Source organism: Podarcis tiliguerta (assembly GCF_965153285.1).
Source record: "Podarcis tiliguerta genome assembly, chromosome: 7".
In the NCBI taxonomy this organism is placed as follows: domain Eukaryota; kingdom Metazoa; phylum Chordata; class Lepidosauria; order Squamata; family Lacertidae; genus Podarcis; species Podarcis tiliguerta.
This window is the reverse complement of record NC_139540.1, coordinates 6481759-6499776: the sequence shown is the minus strand read 5'-3', so window position 1 is coordinate 6499776 and position 18018 is coordinate 6481759. Positions and strand designations below refer to the sequence as shown.

General features: G+C 38.9%; 1 protein-coding gene across 21 annotated transcripts in view; it reads right to left on the bottom strand.

The window, feature by feature from the left end:
* Positions 1 to 18018, bottom strand: part of PTK2 (protein tyrosine kinase 2) — a gene marked incomplete at its 3' end in the record, with an annotated part of 189825 nt that overhangs the window by 145775 nt on the left and 26032 nt on the right. For 16 of the 21 annotated variants that reach the window (XM_083450459.1, XM_083450474.1, XM_083450458.1 and 13 more), the window contains one exon: positions 302 to 328. The exons of the other annotated variants lie outside the window; for them this stretch is intronic. Coding sequence is in view for 5 of the 16 variants with exons in the window: in XM_083450450.1 (XP_083306576.1) it covers positions 302 to 328 (27 nt within the window). The remainder of the gene's footprint in view (positions 1 to 301; positions 329 to 18018) is intronic. 21 annotated transcript variants of the gene reach the window in all.

Sequence of the window (18018 nt, the reverse complement as noted above, 5' to 3'; positions counted from 1 at the left end):
TCCCTCGACCTGAAGCAAGATGAGCGCTGCACCCCATAGTTGCCTTTGACTGGACTTAACCATCCAGGGGTCTTCTACCTTATTTTCACAACTGTATTGAAAACAGAGCAGCAAATCCCTATGGACTTTTACACACCTCTATATACAACAATTCTGACTTCTTGACACCATAACTATATAGCTTACAAAATACATTAATGATTACCAAGCAATACAAAAAAATTACAGGCATCATACTTGGCCATATTTTAGAATTATATCATTATAAAAGCCAACATTTATTATTAAAACAATACCTTACCTGCTGAAAAAGAAAGTCTGGAAATATCTGCAATAATTAAAAAGAAATATATATTAGTGTAAATAAAATTTGGTGCAATCTTTCTAATTTACAATCCCATTCTCTTGAGCTACATAAGTTGGAAATGGTCATATTTCAATCTCAAAAGTCTATTCCCATCACTAGTGTACCCTATGATGTCTGAACTGACAAACCATGCATACAACTAGCTAGGAAGCCATAATCAGAAATTGTGATTGGAAATATAGTTGCTACCTATGGTCATAGCTGTCAACTTTTCCCTTTTCTTGAAAGGAATCCTGTTCGGAATAAGGGAATTTCCCTTAAAAAAAGGAAAACGTTGACAGCTATGCCTATGGTTTGGTGGATTATCTAAACTGATAAACTGATCGAGCTTTTCTGCAACTTTTAAGGCCAATTTTGAAGCTACATTAGCAGCAGGAATTCCAGCTGCTAATCCCCAACATCTATCCAGTATACAGTAAGAGAAGAGCTTGATCATCATTAAAAGCTGGCATGGATATATCAAAGGTTAGAAAGCATGGAGAAATACATATCAACAAGAAAATGCTAATGTTATATATTTAGTTAGGCTTATAATCAATGTTTCATGTTGTAAAAACTAATAAAACTTTAATGAAAAACAATTAAGTAAAATAATTACACCAAAAACTGAAAGCTTCCCAGCTCAGCCTACAGCATATTTCAAACACAATCTGAGATCTGCCTCTAAGAATATACAGTTATTGCTGAAAACCACATAGCAGCCAGAAATAAAAACAACTCTCAAAATGCAGAAACACAATATTTACCAATATAACATGTTAGTTAAGTTGTAGTGAATAGAAAAGCAGCCAGGAGCCAAAAAGGCTCCAAAACACTTTTGAATGCATTTGCTTCTTTGAACAATTGACCCATTTGTCAGTTTCAGAAGCAGTTCTCCTTACAGCATAGGAAGGGAGGTTCTTTCAATCGAACTGCAACTCCCATCATCCCTGACCACTGGCCATGCTGGCTGAGTTTGACACCAAACTCAAATGGGGTCTCCAACCCCATTTTTCAGCCTGGACACTGAGATCCAGCACCGAGGGCCTCCTGGCGAGAATTGAAGCTACAGGGAACCAGGCCAAGGGCCTTTGTGGTAATGGGGCCCACCCTGTGGAACGCACTCCCATCAGATGTCAAGGAGATGAGTAACTATATAACCTTTAGAAGACATCTGAAGGAGGCCCTGTATAGAGAGGTTTTTTAAGGTTTAATGTTTTATTATGTTTTTACTGTATATATGCTGGAAGCTGCCCAGAGTGGCAGGGGCAACCCAGTCAGATGGGTGGGGTACAAATAATAAACTACTACTATCATCATCATCATCATAATTATTATTTATGGCATCTGGAGGGCCATCTGTTTCCCAGCCCTCCCTGCAGAGCCTTGGACTTTAGCTAGACTGTAGTTCTGGGAGATAGGATGAAAAAGAATTTAGTGCATATTACAGCACATGTATAGATGTAGAAATAATTACAATAGACTTTCCAAAAAAATTCTTCAAGGCAAAAAAAGGAGGACAAAATATGTGTATTTGTTTTGGGGGGAGATGGGTGCCAGAAAAATTGGGGTTGTCTCTTATGGGTAGGGCTAGAGGCCAAAAGTAGGTGGGACAAGAGATGTGGTTCATTTTTAAAAACTATTTTATTTTATTTAAATTATTAAAACAGTAAAATTATATATTATAACAAATAAGGTCCAATAAAGTAAATGAAGACATCTGTTTAAAATACTAACAGTATTACAGCAATCTGAAAGCCGCACACAGTTGATCATCATTATACTTGGCTAAATGAATGATTAAACTTGGGGGGGGGTATTGTTTTGTAATTATGTTATGTATTATTGTGTCCTTATATTGTAAACCAGGCCGTAATTCTCAAATGAAGGGTGCTATAGCTATATAGGCAGTATTCCCACTTATTGGGGAGATATGGTCAAACTAGTACCAAGGAAAAACCTACCATAAACACAGGCCTAGCGAGAAAGAGAACAAGATAAATTATTAAACTCCACATTTCTGACTTCTACACCATCACTTCAAGTGTGTGGGCTAAGCTAGTTCATTATGAATTTAGAAGAAACTGGTTTGTCTTTAAGGGTGCCACAGGATTTTGTCTTACAAAACTAGGCAACACTCAGGGGAGACCACAGAAAAGCTCAAGGGTAACAATTCCACCAAGAAAAATGCTCACTAAACCATCTGCTCACTAGCAAGTCAGGCTGATGTAATGAGAGAAGCCCTTAAATATGAGAAAACAAAAAGCAGACAGGAAAGAGCAACACAAACTTCAGGAATGGAAAGCCTTACGTTGCCTCCGGCAATAGATTCCATAAACAACAGTTATTGGTATATACAGCCTCCTTAAGACAGCAGAAGCCTTACAGTATTCTAGTTTAGGTGGATGCACCCATAGATTTATTTTTGCTAAGCAGCGCGCTATCTTGGATCTGTCACATCAATGAATTATAATCTGGGGATATTTGTAGCACTAAAATTTTAACCCAGCTCTCTTTTAAAAAAAGTAAAGGGTGTTACAAAAATTCTGTTTTATTATTTGAAAAATCCCTTATGAAAAAAGCATGTAAGCCTGGACAATCTTCAGAACAGACATTAGAAAGGAAATGCAGCTCATGTCCTGACATGCTTCTGTGAAAAAAGTGTTATAGGAACTTGGGGGGGGGGGGTGAGAGAATTATCTATAACTGGTAAGCAACAACACCCACAAGTGGAAAGGATTTACTTCACAATATGGGAAGGGGTGGAATCTTTCTATGTGAACATCATACCTCCTCACCCAAGATACACACAATGGATATTGGCAAAGCAGGAAGCTAATGTATCCAAAGCTAATGCATACTGACATTATTTTTTAAAGATATGCACAATTTCAAAGTAAATATTGCCACAGACATTACAAAATGAACAATTCCATGCTGCCCTGGTTTGCATGTCACACTGAGCCAAACTATGGCTTACATGAATACATGGTCTCCCAGAGAATACATCACAGCTGCTTTGCTCCTCTCCGTGTTTTGTTTTTTGTTTTCCTTTTTCTTTTGCTATAGCACAGGGTGCTTTCCAAAGTCCTGCTCATGGTTAAGTTCTATCCACACTAACCACGAACTGTAACAAAGAACAAAGGGAAAAGTAGGCACCACCAAAACCAGTGTTGCACAGTTACTTCTTCACAACTTGCATTAATTAGATCACAATATCACTATAGCAAAGTAGATTACTCAATGAGATTAGACAAATTAATATAGTATAAATATAAATAATGTTAATATAAACTACCATCACTTTTCAATAAATTCAATTACAGCATTCCTAATTTGAATAAATACAATGTGCTTTGATCTCACTATAAATAGGAGATCAAATCAAGGGACAGCTGCTATATATGGTCACTATGAACACTCTCACACTGCATTTTCTACACTCCTTTGACCCTACAGCATTTTCCTCTCAACATACATATGTACGTGTAACCAAACATGTGATAACCCATCATGCATATGATTCTAGTCCACAAAAGGTTGTTCCATAATAGTCTTCACTGCTATCTTCATGCTATGCTTGACAGCTTTCAGAAACATCTGGCTGCCTGGCTGCCTGAAGCAGATTGGACTAAATTGGGATGACCAAGCAATCATGCTCTTGTGTTCTTACACAACAAGGGGAAGGGTCATAGCTCTGTTCTAGAGCATCTGCTTTGCATGCAGGATGTCCCAGATTTAGTTCCTGGTATCTCTAGGCTTCAGAGAGACCTCCAGCCTGAAATCCTACTACAGTGGTACCTTAATTCATTCCGGAGGTCCGTTCTTAACCTAAAACTGTTCTTAACCTGAAGCACCACTTTAGCTAATGGGGCCTCCTGCTGCCACGGCGGCATTGCTATGTGATTTCTATTCTCATCCTGAAGCAATGTTCTTAACCCGAGGTACTATTTCTGGGTTAGCCGAGTCTGTAACCTGAAGCATATGTAACCCGAGGTACCACTGTACTACACTGACCAGTTTTATAAGGCAGCTTCTTATGTTCCTGTGTAACAGCCATACCCAATAACCACTCCTGCACTCGTTTAATAGGGTGAACTGGGCATGTTAAAGGATTTGTACACATTTTCATTCATTCAAGAAGTCTTCCAAATTTTACCCTCCACTCTCACAGCACAATTTTTGGAAACAGTTCAAGACAGAAATCACCCATGATTCTTGGTATATCTCATATTTGCATGACATTTTACAATTTTAGCTTTGAGGTGCTTTCTCCCATAAGGTATGTGATGCAAAGTATTTGTAGCTCCACTGTATTGTATATTTTCCCCTTGTATTGTATTTTTGATCATTTTTTCTTGTTCTAGTTGTCCTCTTTTTGACATTTAAAACTGTTTTCGATTTATGTAACAAAAATAAAATAAAGGCAGTCTCCCAAACAGCAATGGATAACCATATGTTAGTTCTGCTGTGCTCTGGGGTCAGCATAAAAATATTTAAAGGGAAAATATGTACAGTGCTAAAATGTGCACACTCCTGCATCAAAACAAAGCAAGTCCAATAAAAAGAGGGTGTTAACTTGTGAAAAGGAGTTTTGTGGTGGTTCCCAAGCTATACTTAATCAGGTCTGAATTCTGGAGCTGTTCATGGTATATAACTTGATTAGACTGATAGAATATGTTTTGTTGGAAAAGATCAAGGTGCTAATTGTCCCAAGTTCAGACACAATGCTAAAAGCATAGTTTACTATTAAGTTAACTAGACTTCTGATTGTGCATTTCCCTCTGCTCTCTCCTCTTCCAGTGCAGCTGCAGATTCCTGTTCTTAACCATCCATAATTTACCCTGTAGTTAGTAAAACAATACTTCATTGAAACAAGCCCAGATCAAACTGTGGTTTAACTGACCAGAGTTCCCTGTTTGAGTGTAATGCTTAACTCTAGTTTGTTCAAATCAGGAAATGTTTCCAAACTTCGTGGATGTACTAGAGAAGAAAAGGAGAGGGATAGTGTATAAACTCAAAGTTTACTGCTGCTCAGGCATGTCACTCTAAACCAGGGGTAGGCAACCTAAGGCCCATGGACCATAAGCAGCCCATGGGGGTCGTTTAATCAGCCCCCGAGCCACCCCCAAACCAAGCCGCTTGCTCAGTGAGTCCCCGCGCGCAGTGCAACACAGGGACTCGCTTCCGAGGCACCGAAAATCACATCTGCGCAGAGGCCGGAAATCATGCAATCCGGCCCACGGAGGGCTCTCCGCTGCAGTGAACCGGCCCAGGCAAGGTACACCTTGCCAACCCCTGCTCTAAACCATGGTTCAGCCTTATATCTAGACCAAATTACTGTGTTTTGTGTTTTTAGAATAATTTTTAAGACTAAGTGGCTCTGAATGCCTTTTGACTTATGGAGCAAGACTCTGCATTGCACAACTCTTTAAACTAGCAATAATTTGCCTAATAAATAGACCTCAACTCTGTCTTGCATATGAGAAACACTAACTGTGGTTGACAAGCTACAAAACAGTATTGGGAGGTCCCTTTAATCAGCCAAGTAAAACAGTGGAATACGTCAGTTTAAGTTTATTTAAGGTTTATACCATCCAATCAGAAAAGGACTCATACTATTTTCTTTTAAAGACCTGCTAACATTCAGAATGTGCTGCCAGAAAACAAGTGGTGGCCTCAATGAACTACAGTTGTTTCTAGCTATCTATACAGAGCTGTTTCTATCATGTTCATACTGAATCATGTATGGTCTCAGTTGTAACAGTAATCCAACACTGGTTCTCTTCATAATGCACTCTTTCTGCCCAGATTCTTGTCTACATAATCTCAAAAGCCAGTAAGCATGTGAGCTGCACTTTACCAAATCCATGTGGGAAATCTGACAAGTGGGAACAGAAGATCTCAACTGTACACTCACTTCTCAATGTCATTTACAGGAGGTAAAATTGTGTTTGCCATTGTGGCCCATGCAAAACCTGGCCCGGTCAAAATCCTATCTGATGGCATTATTGTTGTCACCCAAACCCTCTCCTGAATCTCCAGAGACAAAGAGTAGGTTTTCCCAATAGTTTTGCCACTCTCCTTAATGTGTTTTATGTGTTGCTGGGACAGCACATGTTCTCCGTATGCCAACTGAAGAAAGATGCTTCTCTTTAACCTGCAAGTTACTGAAAATATTGTCAGGATATAACAAGTGTTATGAACTACTTAGAGAATCTGTCCCCTCCCCCCAGTGTAACTTTAGATTTCTTTCATTCTTTATGGAAATTAAATTAATATTTATAATTAGAGTTTATTATGTTTTGGACGAGCCATCAGCTGTGCCTAACCCTTCGCTCAGGCTTCCAGTTGTGGAGTGGTGCTTCGGTGCTGGGAAATTACACTCTTGTGACAAACTAGAATACATCCCTACCTTTCTTTGAGAAAGAACAGACTGAGAGGTACATTGCATGTTATTTGCTCCTGGGCAGTCCTACCATCACATCCTTCTTATAGAAGTACCTAGGTCTGAGTGGAAAAACCTGAGACATGAAGTGGCTACAGTGATCTGACAATTGGAAACACTCTTGGCAAACTCTTGGATAGAAAAGTCAGCTCTGTTTTCACTTCTTAGCAGGATGTTATAAGCTAATGACAAAAACTGAAGCAGACAGGCCCACTCTGAAGTGAAGGCATGAGGCAGGAGTTGGTAATGCAGGTGAACTGTGCACAAGCAAGCTGCCAGCCAGCTCTGCTGAGGCTCTTTTTATTAGCACAATATGCAAAACCAGTCAGATACATTTTGGACTGTGACCTTTACACATCTTCCAATCCCGAGATCGAGGGGTGGTACAAAGTTATTTTGGCACCTGTTTCCACCACTTTCCCCTTGCACAATGTATGACGAAGGAGACAAAGGTCACAGACAGGGCATGGCAGACCACCGAGAAAGCCAAAGGTTAGATAGAGGGCATGATGTTCAGACAGCTGTGGTTTGTCTGCGGGTGGAAGTATGTTCCACACCCGAAGGTCACGCGGTCAGACAGCTAAGGCTGTCTGTGAGCAGAAGTGTGCTCCACACCCAGCGGTCATTCCTTCCCACTCAATGGACCATAGAAGAACTGACTCCCAAGTAGCCTCTCTAGCTCCATTCACCAGCACTAAATTAATCGTAAGAGTACACCGTGTCAGGTGGGTAATCTGCTTCAAAAGAACACTTTCTAAATATTCTGCCCACCAGATAAAAGCCATCTCCCAGTCCAGGCCAGCATTTGGTACACTCTCTTAAATACTTTATTCTTCCACTTATTAGTCAACCCTCGCAATTCAGAGTCTTAATGATCCTGTAACATTTTTCAATCTGACTGTTCGACTAACAGCACATACACAAAACTCCTCCGGCTTCAAAGCCAATTCAAATATGGATGGTTTTATTTTGGTTTCTCTTTTTATTATTTTACAAAATTTACATACTACTTGCTCAAAACAACAACAAAGACAAATACCACACCCTCCAAGCCACTGTAGCAAATACCAAGTGGTATATCAAGTAGGACTGCCCCCACCTCCTATTCACATTTTCGTCGCAATTCACCCCCTCCATTAATGAACCCAAAGCAACTCAGGATGTGTATCTTCCTATGGGAGCCCAGGCTTTAAGATCTTCTGGGGAAGTCTTTCTCTCAGCCCTGTCACATTCACAGGCATGTTTAGTGAGAACACAAGAGAGCACCTTCTTAGTAGCTTGCTCCCAGATTGTGGAACTCCCATCCATGCGATGTTATGCTGCCCTGCTTTCTGCTTTCCTTTTACTGACAGGCAAAGACTGATTTGTTCAACAGGCCTGGGTACAAATGAAATAAGTAATAAACTGTGTATTTAATGGATGCACTCATCAGCATCATGTATCCAAACGTCATACAATAATCCTATTGTTTTCTTCTGTAGGTTAAAATATAAACTTGTAAAAAAATTGGATTCATTCAGGAGAGAAACTGCAAATCCTTCTTCTAAGTTAGACCACTGATTTGCCCACCTCTAGCTAAATATTCCCAAGACCACTTATTTCTTTATTGCTCCAGTTAGTGGTAAAGAATTATGGGGCTTCACAAAAAGTAAGACTGGAAAAGAAAAAACATGCAATTTAAAATGACCAAAGAGGAAGATAAGGACAAGGGATGATAAAAGATGTCAATCTGAAGAACTAATATGGTAAATACTTTGTCCTCCTCACAGTCTGGCTAATGGCTGCTGATGCTTTTCAAGAGACATCAGCTGTTCCACTTTTCACATGAAAGGTGGAGAATCCACTCCATAGAAGGACTCCAAAGTCTACAGCCTACAAAGACTAACAAAGGAATTCCAGGTAGCATGAATGAAGTGTGCACTGTTTGTATAAGCCATCTGCTTACAGGGATTCCTGAAGTTACAGTGAAACATCTAGAAATGTTAAGTGTGTGCTTTTTTGTCAGAGCACTGATAAGAATAACACATTCAGCATGAATGGTTTTGGGTGTCCATAAAGAGTCAAATGAATATATTTAGTGTAGAACCATTAAAGCATAATCAACATTTAAAATGATGGCTGAAGCGTATCTTTCCCGTAATGCACTGTGCAGACCAATCAATTTATGCGTATTAACAGCATAATGACACCGACTTTCTCCCAACAGCAAGAGGCAAGTTTTAATCACCAATCAAATATTGGTACAAATATTTGGTACAAATATATCTTGGAGGTCAAAGAAAGGTAGCTAATAATATATGTTGTGGGAAGTGGAGGAACCAATGACATTTTCCTTACCTAAAACACGTGGCCACACACACACACCCCACCCCTTGCCTAGGTCAGCAAGAGCTGAGGGCTTCTCAAGCACACAGCAACCACCAGACACGGCTGGTGTGTTGTATTCTGACTGGTGAGCCACCAATTATGCAGGCCTTCATCAAATACACCTCTGGGGGCATTTTTAATCCAAAGGCAATAAACACATTTTATTAATGCAGCAAATGCTGGTAGATGGGAAATTCTGAACACTTAAACTTTTAATACAAAGACACATCTATATCTAAGCAACGTAGAGCATGTTCTTCCAGTTACCAGGGAAGTGAGACTTTAAACTCAAGGATTAAGTCCTAGCCACCTTTTTTCAGACTACAAATTCCACAATCCCTAACCATTAGCTATGCGTGCTGGGGCTGGTGAGAGAAGATGGCAGCCAAACATATGGGAGGACCACAAGTTAGCTACTCCTGTTTTAGTGTGACATCCAAATGTTGTGAGTAATGGAAAAAAGCTGCTCCACAAGTGATTTATAGTCACAATTGTCTCACTACTTTTACGAAAACTCAATGCTACTTTGAAATTGCTATATGCTCAATATCTTTAAATCAGTGAAGATAATTGGTTTACAATACAAAATAAAAATGTGAACAAATTGAAACTAGCTCTTGTGACATTCTTTGATAAAACTGAGCTGACTGAGGAAACAAAATGTTTCAGTACCACACAGCTTTATGTATTAGGAAAATCAATCGGCTACTTGTTATTTCTTATGATCATACTTTGACAATGTGCTCTTGATAAGGTGTACTTTAATGCACACAGATACATACACAGAGCTGTCAGTTACCATATCAACACGCCCATATTTAACCATCCCGCATACCAAGAAAGGATATTGCAGCATCCCAATCAAACTAACAAAGTTTAATTTTGTTCCAGATATATTTTTATTCTGTAATGAAAAATGGGGGAGGGGACATGTTTGATCATTGAAAATGGACTTGATGGATTTTCAGTGCATGTAATTTAGCCACATGAACACCCATCTTGGGAAACAAAATGCAGAATAATCACAAAGGTCCTAACTAGTAACCTAATTGATACAAATGGGTCTTCAGGTTACATACAACAAAAGACTAAAAATATTCAGAATCCGGGCATAGCAGCAACTGCATCCAATGCACACATTAAACTGGCAAAACAGAATCGTCTTACATAATACTTACCACAGTATAGTCTTTCCATGTAGGTTCTTGCTTACAAAGCCTGCTAGAATTCGGTATATTCAGTACAGCTTCAGCATTCTTAGATCCAAAACCCTTAAGTTGTCAATTAATATTTGCTCTCCCCCCATCCCGTTTCACAGAGAACATAGTGCAGCAGCCTTTGGTCACGAGCTTATCACACAGTACAGTGAAGCCAGTGGAGCTTCTTTTGTCTCCTTTCACTCAAAAGTCAGGCAGCGCAAACAAAAGGCATCCATCACTAAGTCCATTAGCTTCAGCTGACGAGACAATTCTAGGCTGCCAGATGGGTAAACGTATTTTGCTAAATCTGGCTGCGGCCGCAATAAATCCTAAAAGAAGAACAGCCATAGCAATCAGCCTTTCGAATCTCTTCTACTCCAATATTTTGTGCGTGTACCAGTAAGCCCATTCTGTTCACTTGATAGCCTCACACCCTAACATGCATTTTCAATCAATTACTTTTTAAAGAGTGACAATAAAGAACAGAAGCAAGTCCCTCCTGGAAGCTAGCAGGAGCTTTCACTATATATTATTATCCAGAAGCAAGCTGAAGGAGATGCAGCTGTATTTTTTCTTTACAAAAGCAGGACAACATCTTTCTCAGTGAAGTACCTTAGTGTATTTAGAACTTATTCCTCTCAAAGGTCACTAAAAACCAGAAATGCTAATTCATGCAAATACAAAACAAACCAATGCCCTAAATCTGGAACTGAAAATGAGTAAGTAAACACCTAATGTTGCAATGACTCAAAATGTAAACTGGAACTTCATAACTTCTAATAGCAAACAGTAATTTTGTAAACTTTTGTCTTCTCTACAACGATCTGAAGTCTTTGTTGTTTGTGACGTAACTGTTAAATACTTAATAAGGTGTCAACCCTTGGCTAAAATGAAAAACTATCGATCCTCTTTATACAAAGATCTCTCCCCTTCTTGGAATATCAGAGTAGCTTCTTAATATCTGGATGTGTATTAATGTATAGAACTTAAAAAGTTATTTTTAATTCCCAGCAGATGTCTTTTACATTTCTGCAGAGATGCAATTTTTAGCATTAATAACAAAGTAAGATGCTAGTCATATTTCTTCTTAATTATGAATAAAATTGCCTCTTGAGCAGGCAATGACAGCTACGAGACAGTTATAAAACAACTGATTGGTGTCCCTAGTATCAAAGATTTCTTAGAACTAGATGAAGATTATGAAACCAGCATTTTATGGGCATACAGGATAAACTCAAGACATGCCAAAAAAAACCAACAAGTTGGATAAAGATGTTTGTAATTAATTTTTTAGTGTTTGAATAAAGGATGCAGTATTAAAGAAAATAAGAACAGGAACAGCATTAAAAATTGGCAATCAAAATATTGAAGAACTTGCAGATATACTGTATGCCCAGAAGTGCAGAAAAAGAATAGGGGGGGGGGGAGAGATTAATTCATGGAGATAAAGGCTATTAGTGGGTACTCTGCCTCCAAGGTTGAGGGCAGTATGCTACTGAATATGAGCTGCTGGAAACTACAGGAGAGGAAACTGCTCTTGTGCTCACCTTTCCCACAGGAGTCAACAAAATTTTGGGACATGGAGTTCCATTGCACCCAATGGTCTTAGAAGGTTCTACTAGACGTGACCATGTGGAATGGTTTCTGACTTATCACCTGCAACTAGAATTCTCTCTGCTGGAAAATGGGAGTCAGGTAACGTACCACGTATAACAACATTTCTGAGTATGCCATGATGGCATGGTTGACATTAGATTCAGAGAACAAAAACAAAATCATAGGACAATTCTGGGGCAGGGGACCACGTGTTCTTCATCCCTGCCCTAGAGCCAACTATACAAGGGCAGTGACCTTTATAATGGGTCAAAACTGTAGGTATGCGCCATTGCAGTTTGAGGAACTCATTGTCAAAGACATGCTAGAAGAAAAGGTTCTATGATACGATGTGGGGACCAAGATTGTTAAACTCCCAATCAAGCAAGGAGTCAGAGCTACTGGAGAGTGAAATGGGATAGGCAGTTCCACAAAGGGATTTTTTTAAGGTCAACAGGTTTCTGTAAAATAATGCTGTGAAATTGAGACAGGAAGGCCCCTTAAAATATAAATGAGATGAGGAAGAATTTTCATGCTAATGATACGGAACTTCCTACAAAGATCGACCACTAATGTCTCCCAGCAGTCTAAATCGGCTTTTATTTGATCAAGTATGAAAGCTAAATTCACTTTAACCAGCTTTGGGGATTTTCATTCCTAGAAAGATGATCTCAGTGGGCCACCACTTAAAATGTCCAGGTTTTAAACAACTGTTGTGATGCAATTTTAAATGTCATATTATCCCAGTTGACTAGATAGCCTGACAGGAAGACAGAGTTTTCAAGCAGTGAAACAAGATTGAGTTCTAAGGTGTCCACATCCTCCAAAATCAGCACATAAGAAAATCTGAGTTCAGTGCCTTTCATCCTTAATATTCATGTCTCAGCTTAGAATATTGAAAGGAAGTTGAGAGAGGGGGAAACGAGAGCTATCACTTTAAAATATTTAACAGAAAATAGATGCAACTGAACTTTCTGGAATTAAATCACTTGAATGTAAAACTATAACTATTCTCCCCCACAGAGTCTTAACAGGTATTTAGAAAACAAAATCCATGATGAAACTCTAGAAGGCATGTTCTTGCTTGTGCACATAAACTGCCCAGCAACTTCCTGCTATTTTTCTAGAGAGATAAAGCTAAATGCATCCTATGCTATGATACGATCATGTTGCACAACATAACGAAATGGCTTGCTACCAACATGTGAACGTACAGCAAAAATTGTTAATTCTGCCTAAGCTATACAATGATGCTTCAACATGGGAGTGAGGTTTCGATAAGAAATGTAGGCAAAGCTATGGCCACCACATCCCTGACCCATTCAATTGGAAAAACTGTTGAGAGAAAAAAATTAACTATGCCTTTTATTTATGCTGATACAGTCTGCTCTACTTATGAGTAAGCACTGTAAACTTCCACAGCTTGAGACGTCCATCAGTCAGTAAGCATTTCACATACATATTGTATGCAGTCTGGCACAAATATATAAGTGCATATTTAATGCCCAAACATTTTATTTCAATAGACGTCACAGCTTCTGTTCAAAATATTCTCTCTCTCTCTCTCTCTCTCTCTCTCTCTCTCTCACACACACACACACACACACACACACATATGGAGGAGCAATTCTGCCTAATGAGCAAGGCCAAAAAAATTGAAGTTGATTTATAATTTGCTAATGCAAAGGGAATGCTAAGCTTAACTATTTTAGTGTTACAATGATTTTTCAGATTTGTGTTTTACAAGGATGGCCCCTCTATATCAATATGTCTTTATGACTTTGAAAATTGCAGCTTTTAGTTATAGACAAAACAGCAAGCAGTTTTTGTGACGAATGTTGTTCCCAGGCAGACCTTTAGAGTGGGTTTTTACTCATGCACCTGGTGGTAGAGCCAGAAGACGACTAGAAAAACTCCTAAAGGGTCTACTTTTTCAAACATCTTAGAAGAAGGCTCCTGATAAAAGAAAACCTGATAAGCAATTGCTGTTGTACCCTGCAGAGAACTTGACGTTAACATACTGTGATCAGAGAGTTTCATCAGTTGATACAAATCAAAAGCAAAATTCCCCCACTAAGAAACAGATACGGTTCTTTGCATATCTGTCCATAAGAGTCCACCTAAGCAACTTTATAGTAGAGTTATAAATCATTCACAATGACGGTACTCAGAAATGTTTTTAAAGGCACCAATATCTGATATACACAAAATGTCAAGCAAAACAAGCCATTTGCAAGAAGGTCAATCTCCAGATATGAGCAAATAATATTTGGCACTGAAGATTTTTTGCTTTTTGCTGCAAATAAGCCAACATAGTGGGGCAAGAATGCAACAGACAATCCACCAATGGATTTATATAAAAAGAAGCAACTCTACCCCATCTTGCTAAGTAGCACCCCACACTTTCCACCAGAAGGGAAACATACCTTTCCCACATTGAATTTGAACTAATCATCAGACCAAGCAGGGGACAGTAAAGGAGGGGCAAGCACAAAAAGAGTAAACGAATGTCCATGTACAAGTGTTTTTTTATTGTATGCAAGTAAGGTGAATGCAAGTAAGTAAACAGAATGCAAAGTCAAGTCTCAAAACAGTTTCAGAAGTCAATGAGGTGAGGAGTACAACTGTGATGTATGAGAACTTGGTGCTCAGAACAGGGATGATCCCAAATCACTAGTTCCCAAGTATTTAATACAAAGGAGGGAAGCAAACAGTGATCAAAATGATGTGGTATCACGAGTGAGCAGTGGGGTAGTCATATTTGCAGGTGACAACAGATTATTTAGGTTGCTTAAAGCCCAAGCTGACTGAATGAGATACAGAATGAAGCAAGATTCAGTATTTCCCAATAAATAATAATGGATATTATTTTGACTAGCAAGTAATGTTTTCTATGAGCTATACTGAGATTTGTGGTTAAATGCTCAAAGGTTAGTAAACCCAAGTTGTGCCATTTTCCAGAGAATGGTTCCCAGTACTGAACATACAAAGCAGAGCATTCTTTTTTTAAAAGAAAGGATGTTTTAGTAAATGTGATCTTGGATGAATTTACACATGTAGTCTTGATTCAGAAATTTTCTTTTAACAACATTTGCTTACTTTGGATATTTACTGTTGCTGATAGAAATGGTAATTGTTACAAACATTTATCTGCCTTCAATAAGTTTTGTAGCACATTTTCTCAACTAATTAGGTGTAAGACTCAGGTGCAGCTTTTGCTAAATTTAAATTATCTCCACATCACCCAGCCACATGGGGAGACTGTAGTAAATTCCTGACCATATAGACTGTGTGCACCCATTTCTGTACTTGGATTTATGCCAAAAGGCTGAAGCAGGGTGTCCAAATGCATACTTTGATGTGACTGGTGTAAGTTATGATTACCTGGTATATGCCAGTGTTGTGTTTCTGGCACAAGACCAAAAATTACACTAGTACCTACCACCCTACAATAGTAGGATTTTTTGCCTTTGGGAAAAAGCCCTTAAAGTAAGGTTACCAGATGTCCCTGTTTCCCATACAAAATCAGTCCCCATACAAAATCCATCCAAGTTGAAAAGTGTCCCTGGATTCATTGAAAAAAATCTGGTAACCTTACCTTAAAGCATAGCTTGAACTCACTTTGCCATATGCAGTCCACAATGACCACAAATTAGAGAAGATGGCTGGTCCAATGCCAAGCAGATCTCCTTAACACAGGGATAGCCAACATGGCACTCTCCAGAGATTTTGGACTGGGGAAGATGCCAATTATAGCCCACAACATCAGAAGGCCATCACATTAGCTAGCCTTGCCTTAACATAGAAATGGCTTTACACTAGATCACATGCACTCCAATCCTGTCTATGTTTATTCAGAATAAAGTCGCTCTTAGTTCAATGGATTAACTTCCAATTGAATACTTAGAACTGCAAAACACTTCATAATGACAAAGCACATGAACACTCCCATTTCAGATGCAAGTTTTAAATTGTATTCACAAGTTAACATGGTTTTTCCTTAAAACTAAGCTGTGCTGAAAGCAAAAAAACGATGCAATCAAATAAAAATACAGAAGTTGGATTTTTTAAAAATTGAGCAATGAAGAGCACTTGACCCAAGTTTAACCAGCTCTGTTTGGTAATGTAATATATCATACTAGCAAACAATTTCTTCCAATGTAACAACAATTAAGCACTTGCATCCAATTTTAAAAAGATGTATGCCAAGTACAAGCAGATGCATGCCAAGTTTTAAACATTTCTTTGCATGCTTCTTGAACTTGCTAGATAATGGTACAGTTGTACAACCAGTTTTAGGAGGACTGGGGGATATCTACCTTCCTCCTGCCTCTTTCACTGTGCTACTGGGGATATTTATACATCAATTGGGTTCTGGGGAGATTGGATACAGATATTCTCCAGATTGAAATCCAAGTACTATACAGATGGCAGAACAAGCTTCATGGGCAACCTCTGCTATCTAATTTCTTTTTATTTAGTTGAAGGCAGCTGGCCAAAATGCATCAACTGTCACATACAATTTTTTTAGGCTCTATAGTAGTATTATCAGAATACACAGGTAGCAATTTCCCCATAGATTAAGATGTAATTAAACCAATATAAACTCCGATTTTTTCAGTAACCTTGACCTAAATATCCCCCTCACCAGAAGGAATTGCTGACTTGGAAGGTAAAACGCTTATAACCTCTCAGTAATTCCATTGTGTTTAGATAAAACTACAAAAAGCATACAATTAAGAAAGGAATAATTATCACTTCACATTGGTTCTGATAAAAGTTTTTTCTGTTGCCAAAAAAAGTTAACGGAAAAATGCACGGCAATTAGACTACCATGCATGCTTGTATACCACTGGATGTCCTTGCACACATTCCAACCATCTGCTAACCGGCTACTCCAAATGCCAGTCTTCTGCAAGCCTAGCCCAATAAGTTGTTTGAGCAAGTTAAGAAAAAATAAATTACATTTTTCAGAACATGTACAGAGAGCAAGAGGACAGAATAAGGCAATCAAGTCTTAAAAATGGGAAGGAAAACATTTTTGTGTTAGAGTTCAAAATAGATCCCCCTTGCACCTATCTTACCATTCCCCAATTCTGATTACAGCATTCTGAACACAATCCGTATGTCTAAGCATTCCAAAACCAGATTTACCACTTTGCAGCACATCCAACAAATACAATGTGATCATAACAGTTTCTTGTGTTGTCTGGAAGGGTACATTAGATGTGTCTGCAGAAATAACTGTGTGATAACAGCCCTGTCCTCCTGGCCTAGATATTATCAGTTCTGCTCCAGAAATGTGGAAGGGAGGGTGTTAAGGAGGGTCTGTTCTTTGCCAAAAACAAGAGAGTCGAACTAAAAACTGAGACTGGGTAAAAAGAAAGACAATTCCATCAAATGTCATCAAGTCAGCTGTCTGAGGAAAGAACTGTTGTGGCAGGAGCAGCCCTGTCCTTCCGGCCTTGACATCTTATATATTTCTGATATGGGAGGAAGGGAGAAGAGGAGCTTCAAGGGAGGCGTGGCCTCTAAAACAACCAGAACCTACATATATATTGGTGAGAGTACTGAGTGAGTGTGTTCATTTTTTCAAGGATGGAAGATGCCTATGTGAAAGCCCACCCCTGCTGAAAAGTGGAATGAGTATTCTAAATAAATGAATACTAATAATTTAATTCCAATTTAATAATTCCATTGCCTCTGAAACCAGGCTGATGTTTTTCTTTATAATGTACGGTAACTAATTTTTGTTATCTATAAGCCGCTAGCGGATGAGCGATTGTCGGCAATCTGAACAACTCTGGGTAATCCCCACCACCACCAAAAAAGCTCAACAATTGGGCAATCCACCCCAAAAGAAGCTTAAGAACTGTGGGCAATCTCCCCCCATTTCCTTAATTTTGAGTCCCCCAAAAATAGGGGTCGTCTTATACACAGGGGCGGGTTATACACGGAAAAATACGGTAAATACCAGAGTTCATCCCATCTGAGAAAAAAGGAACTTTAAACACTATGCCCATCACTGAAACAGGCAAGAAAGAATCATACCAAAGGAACACACA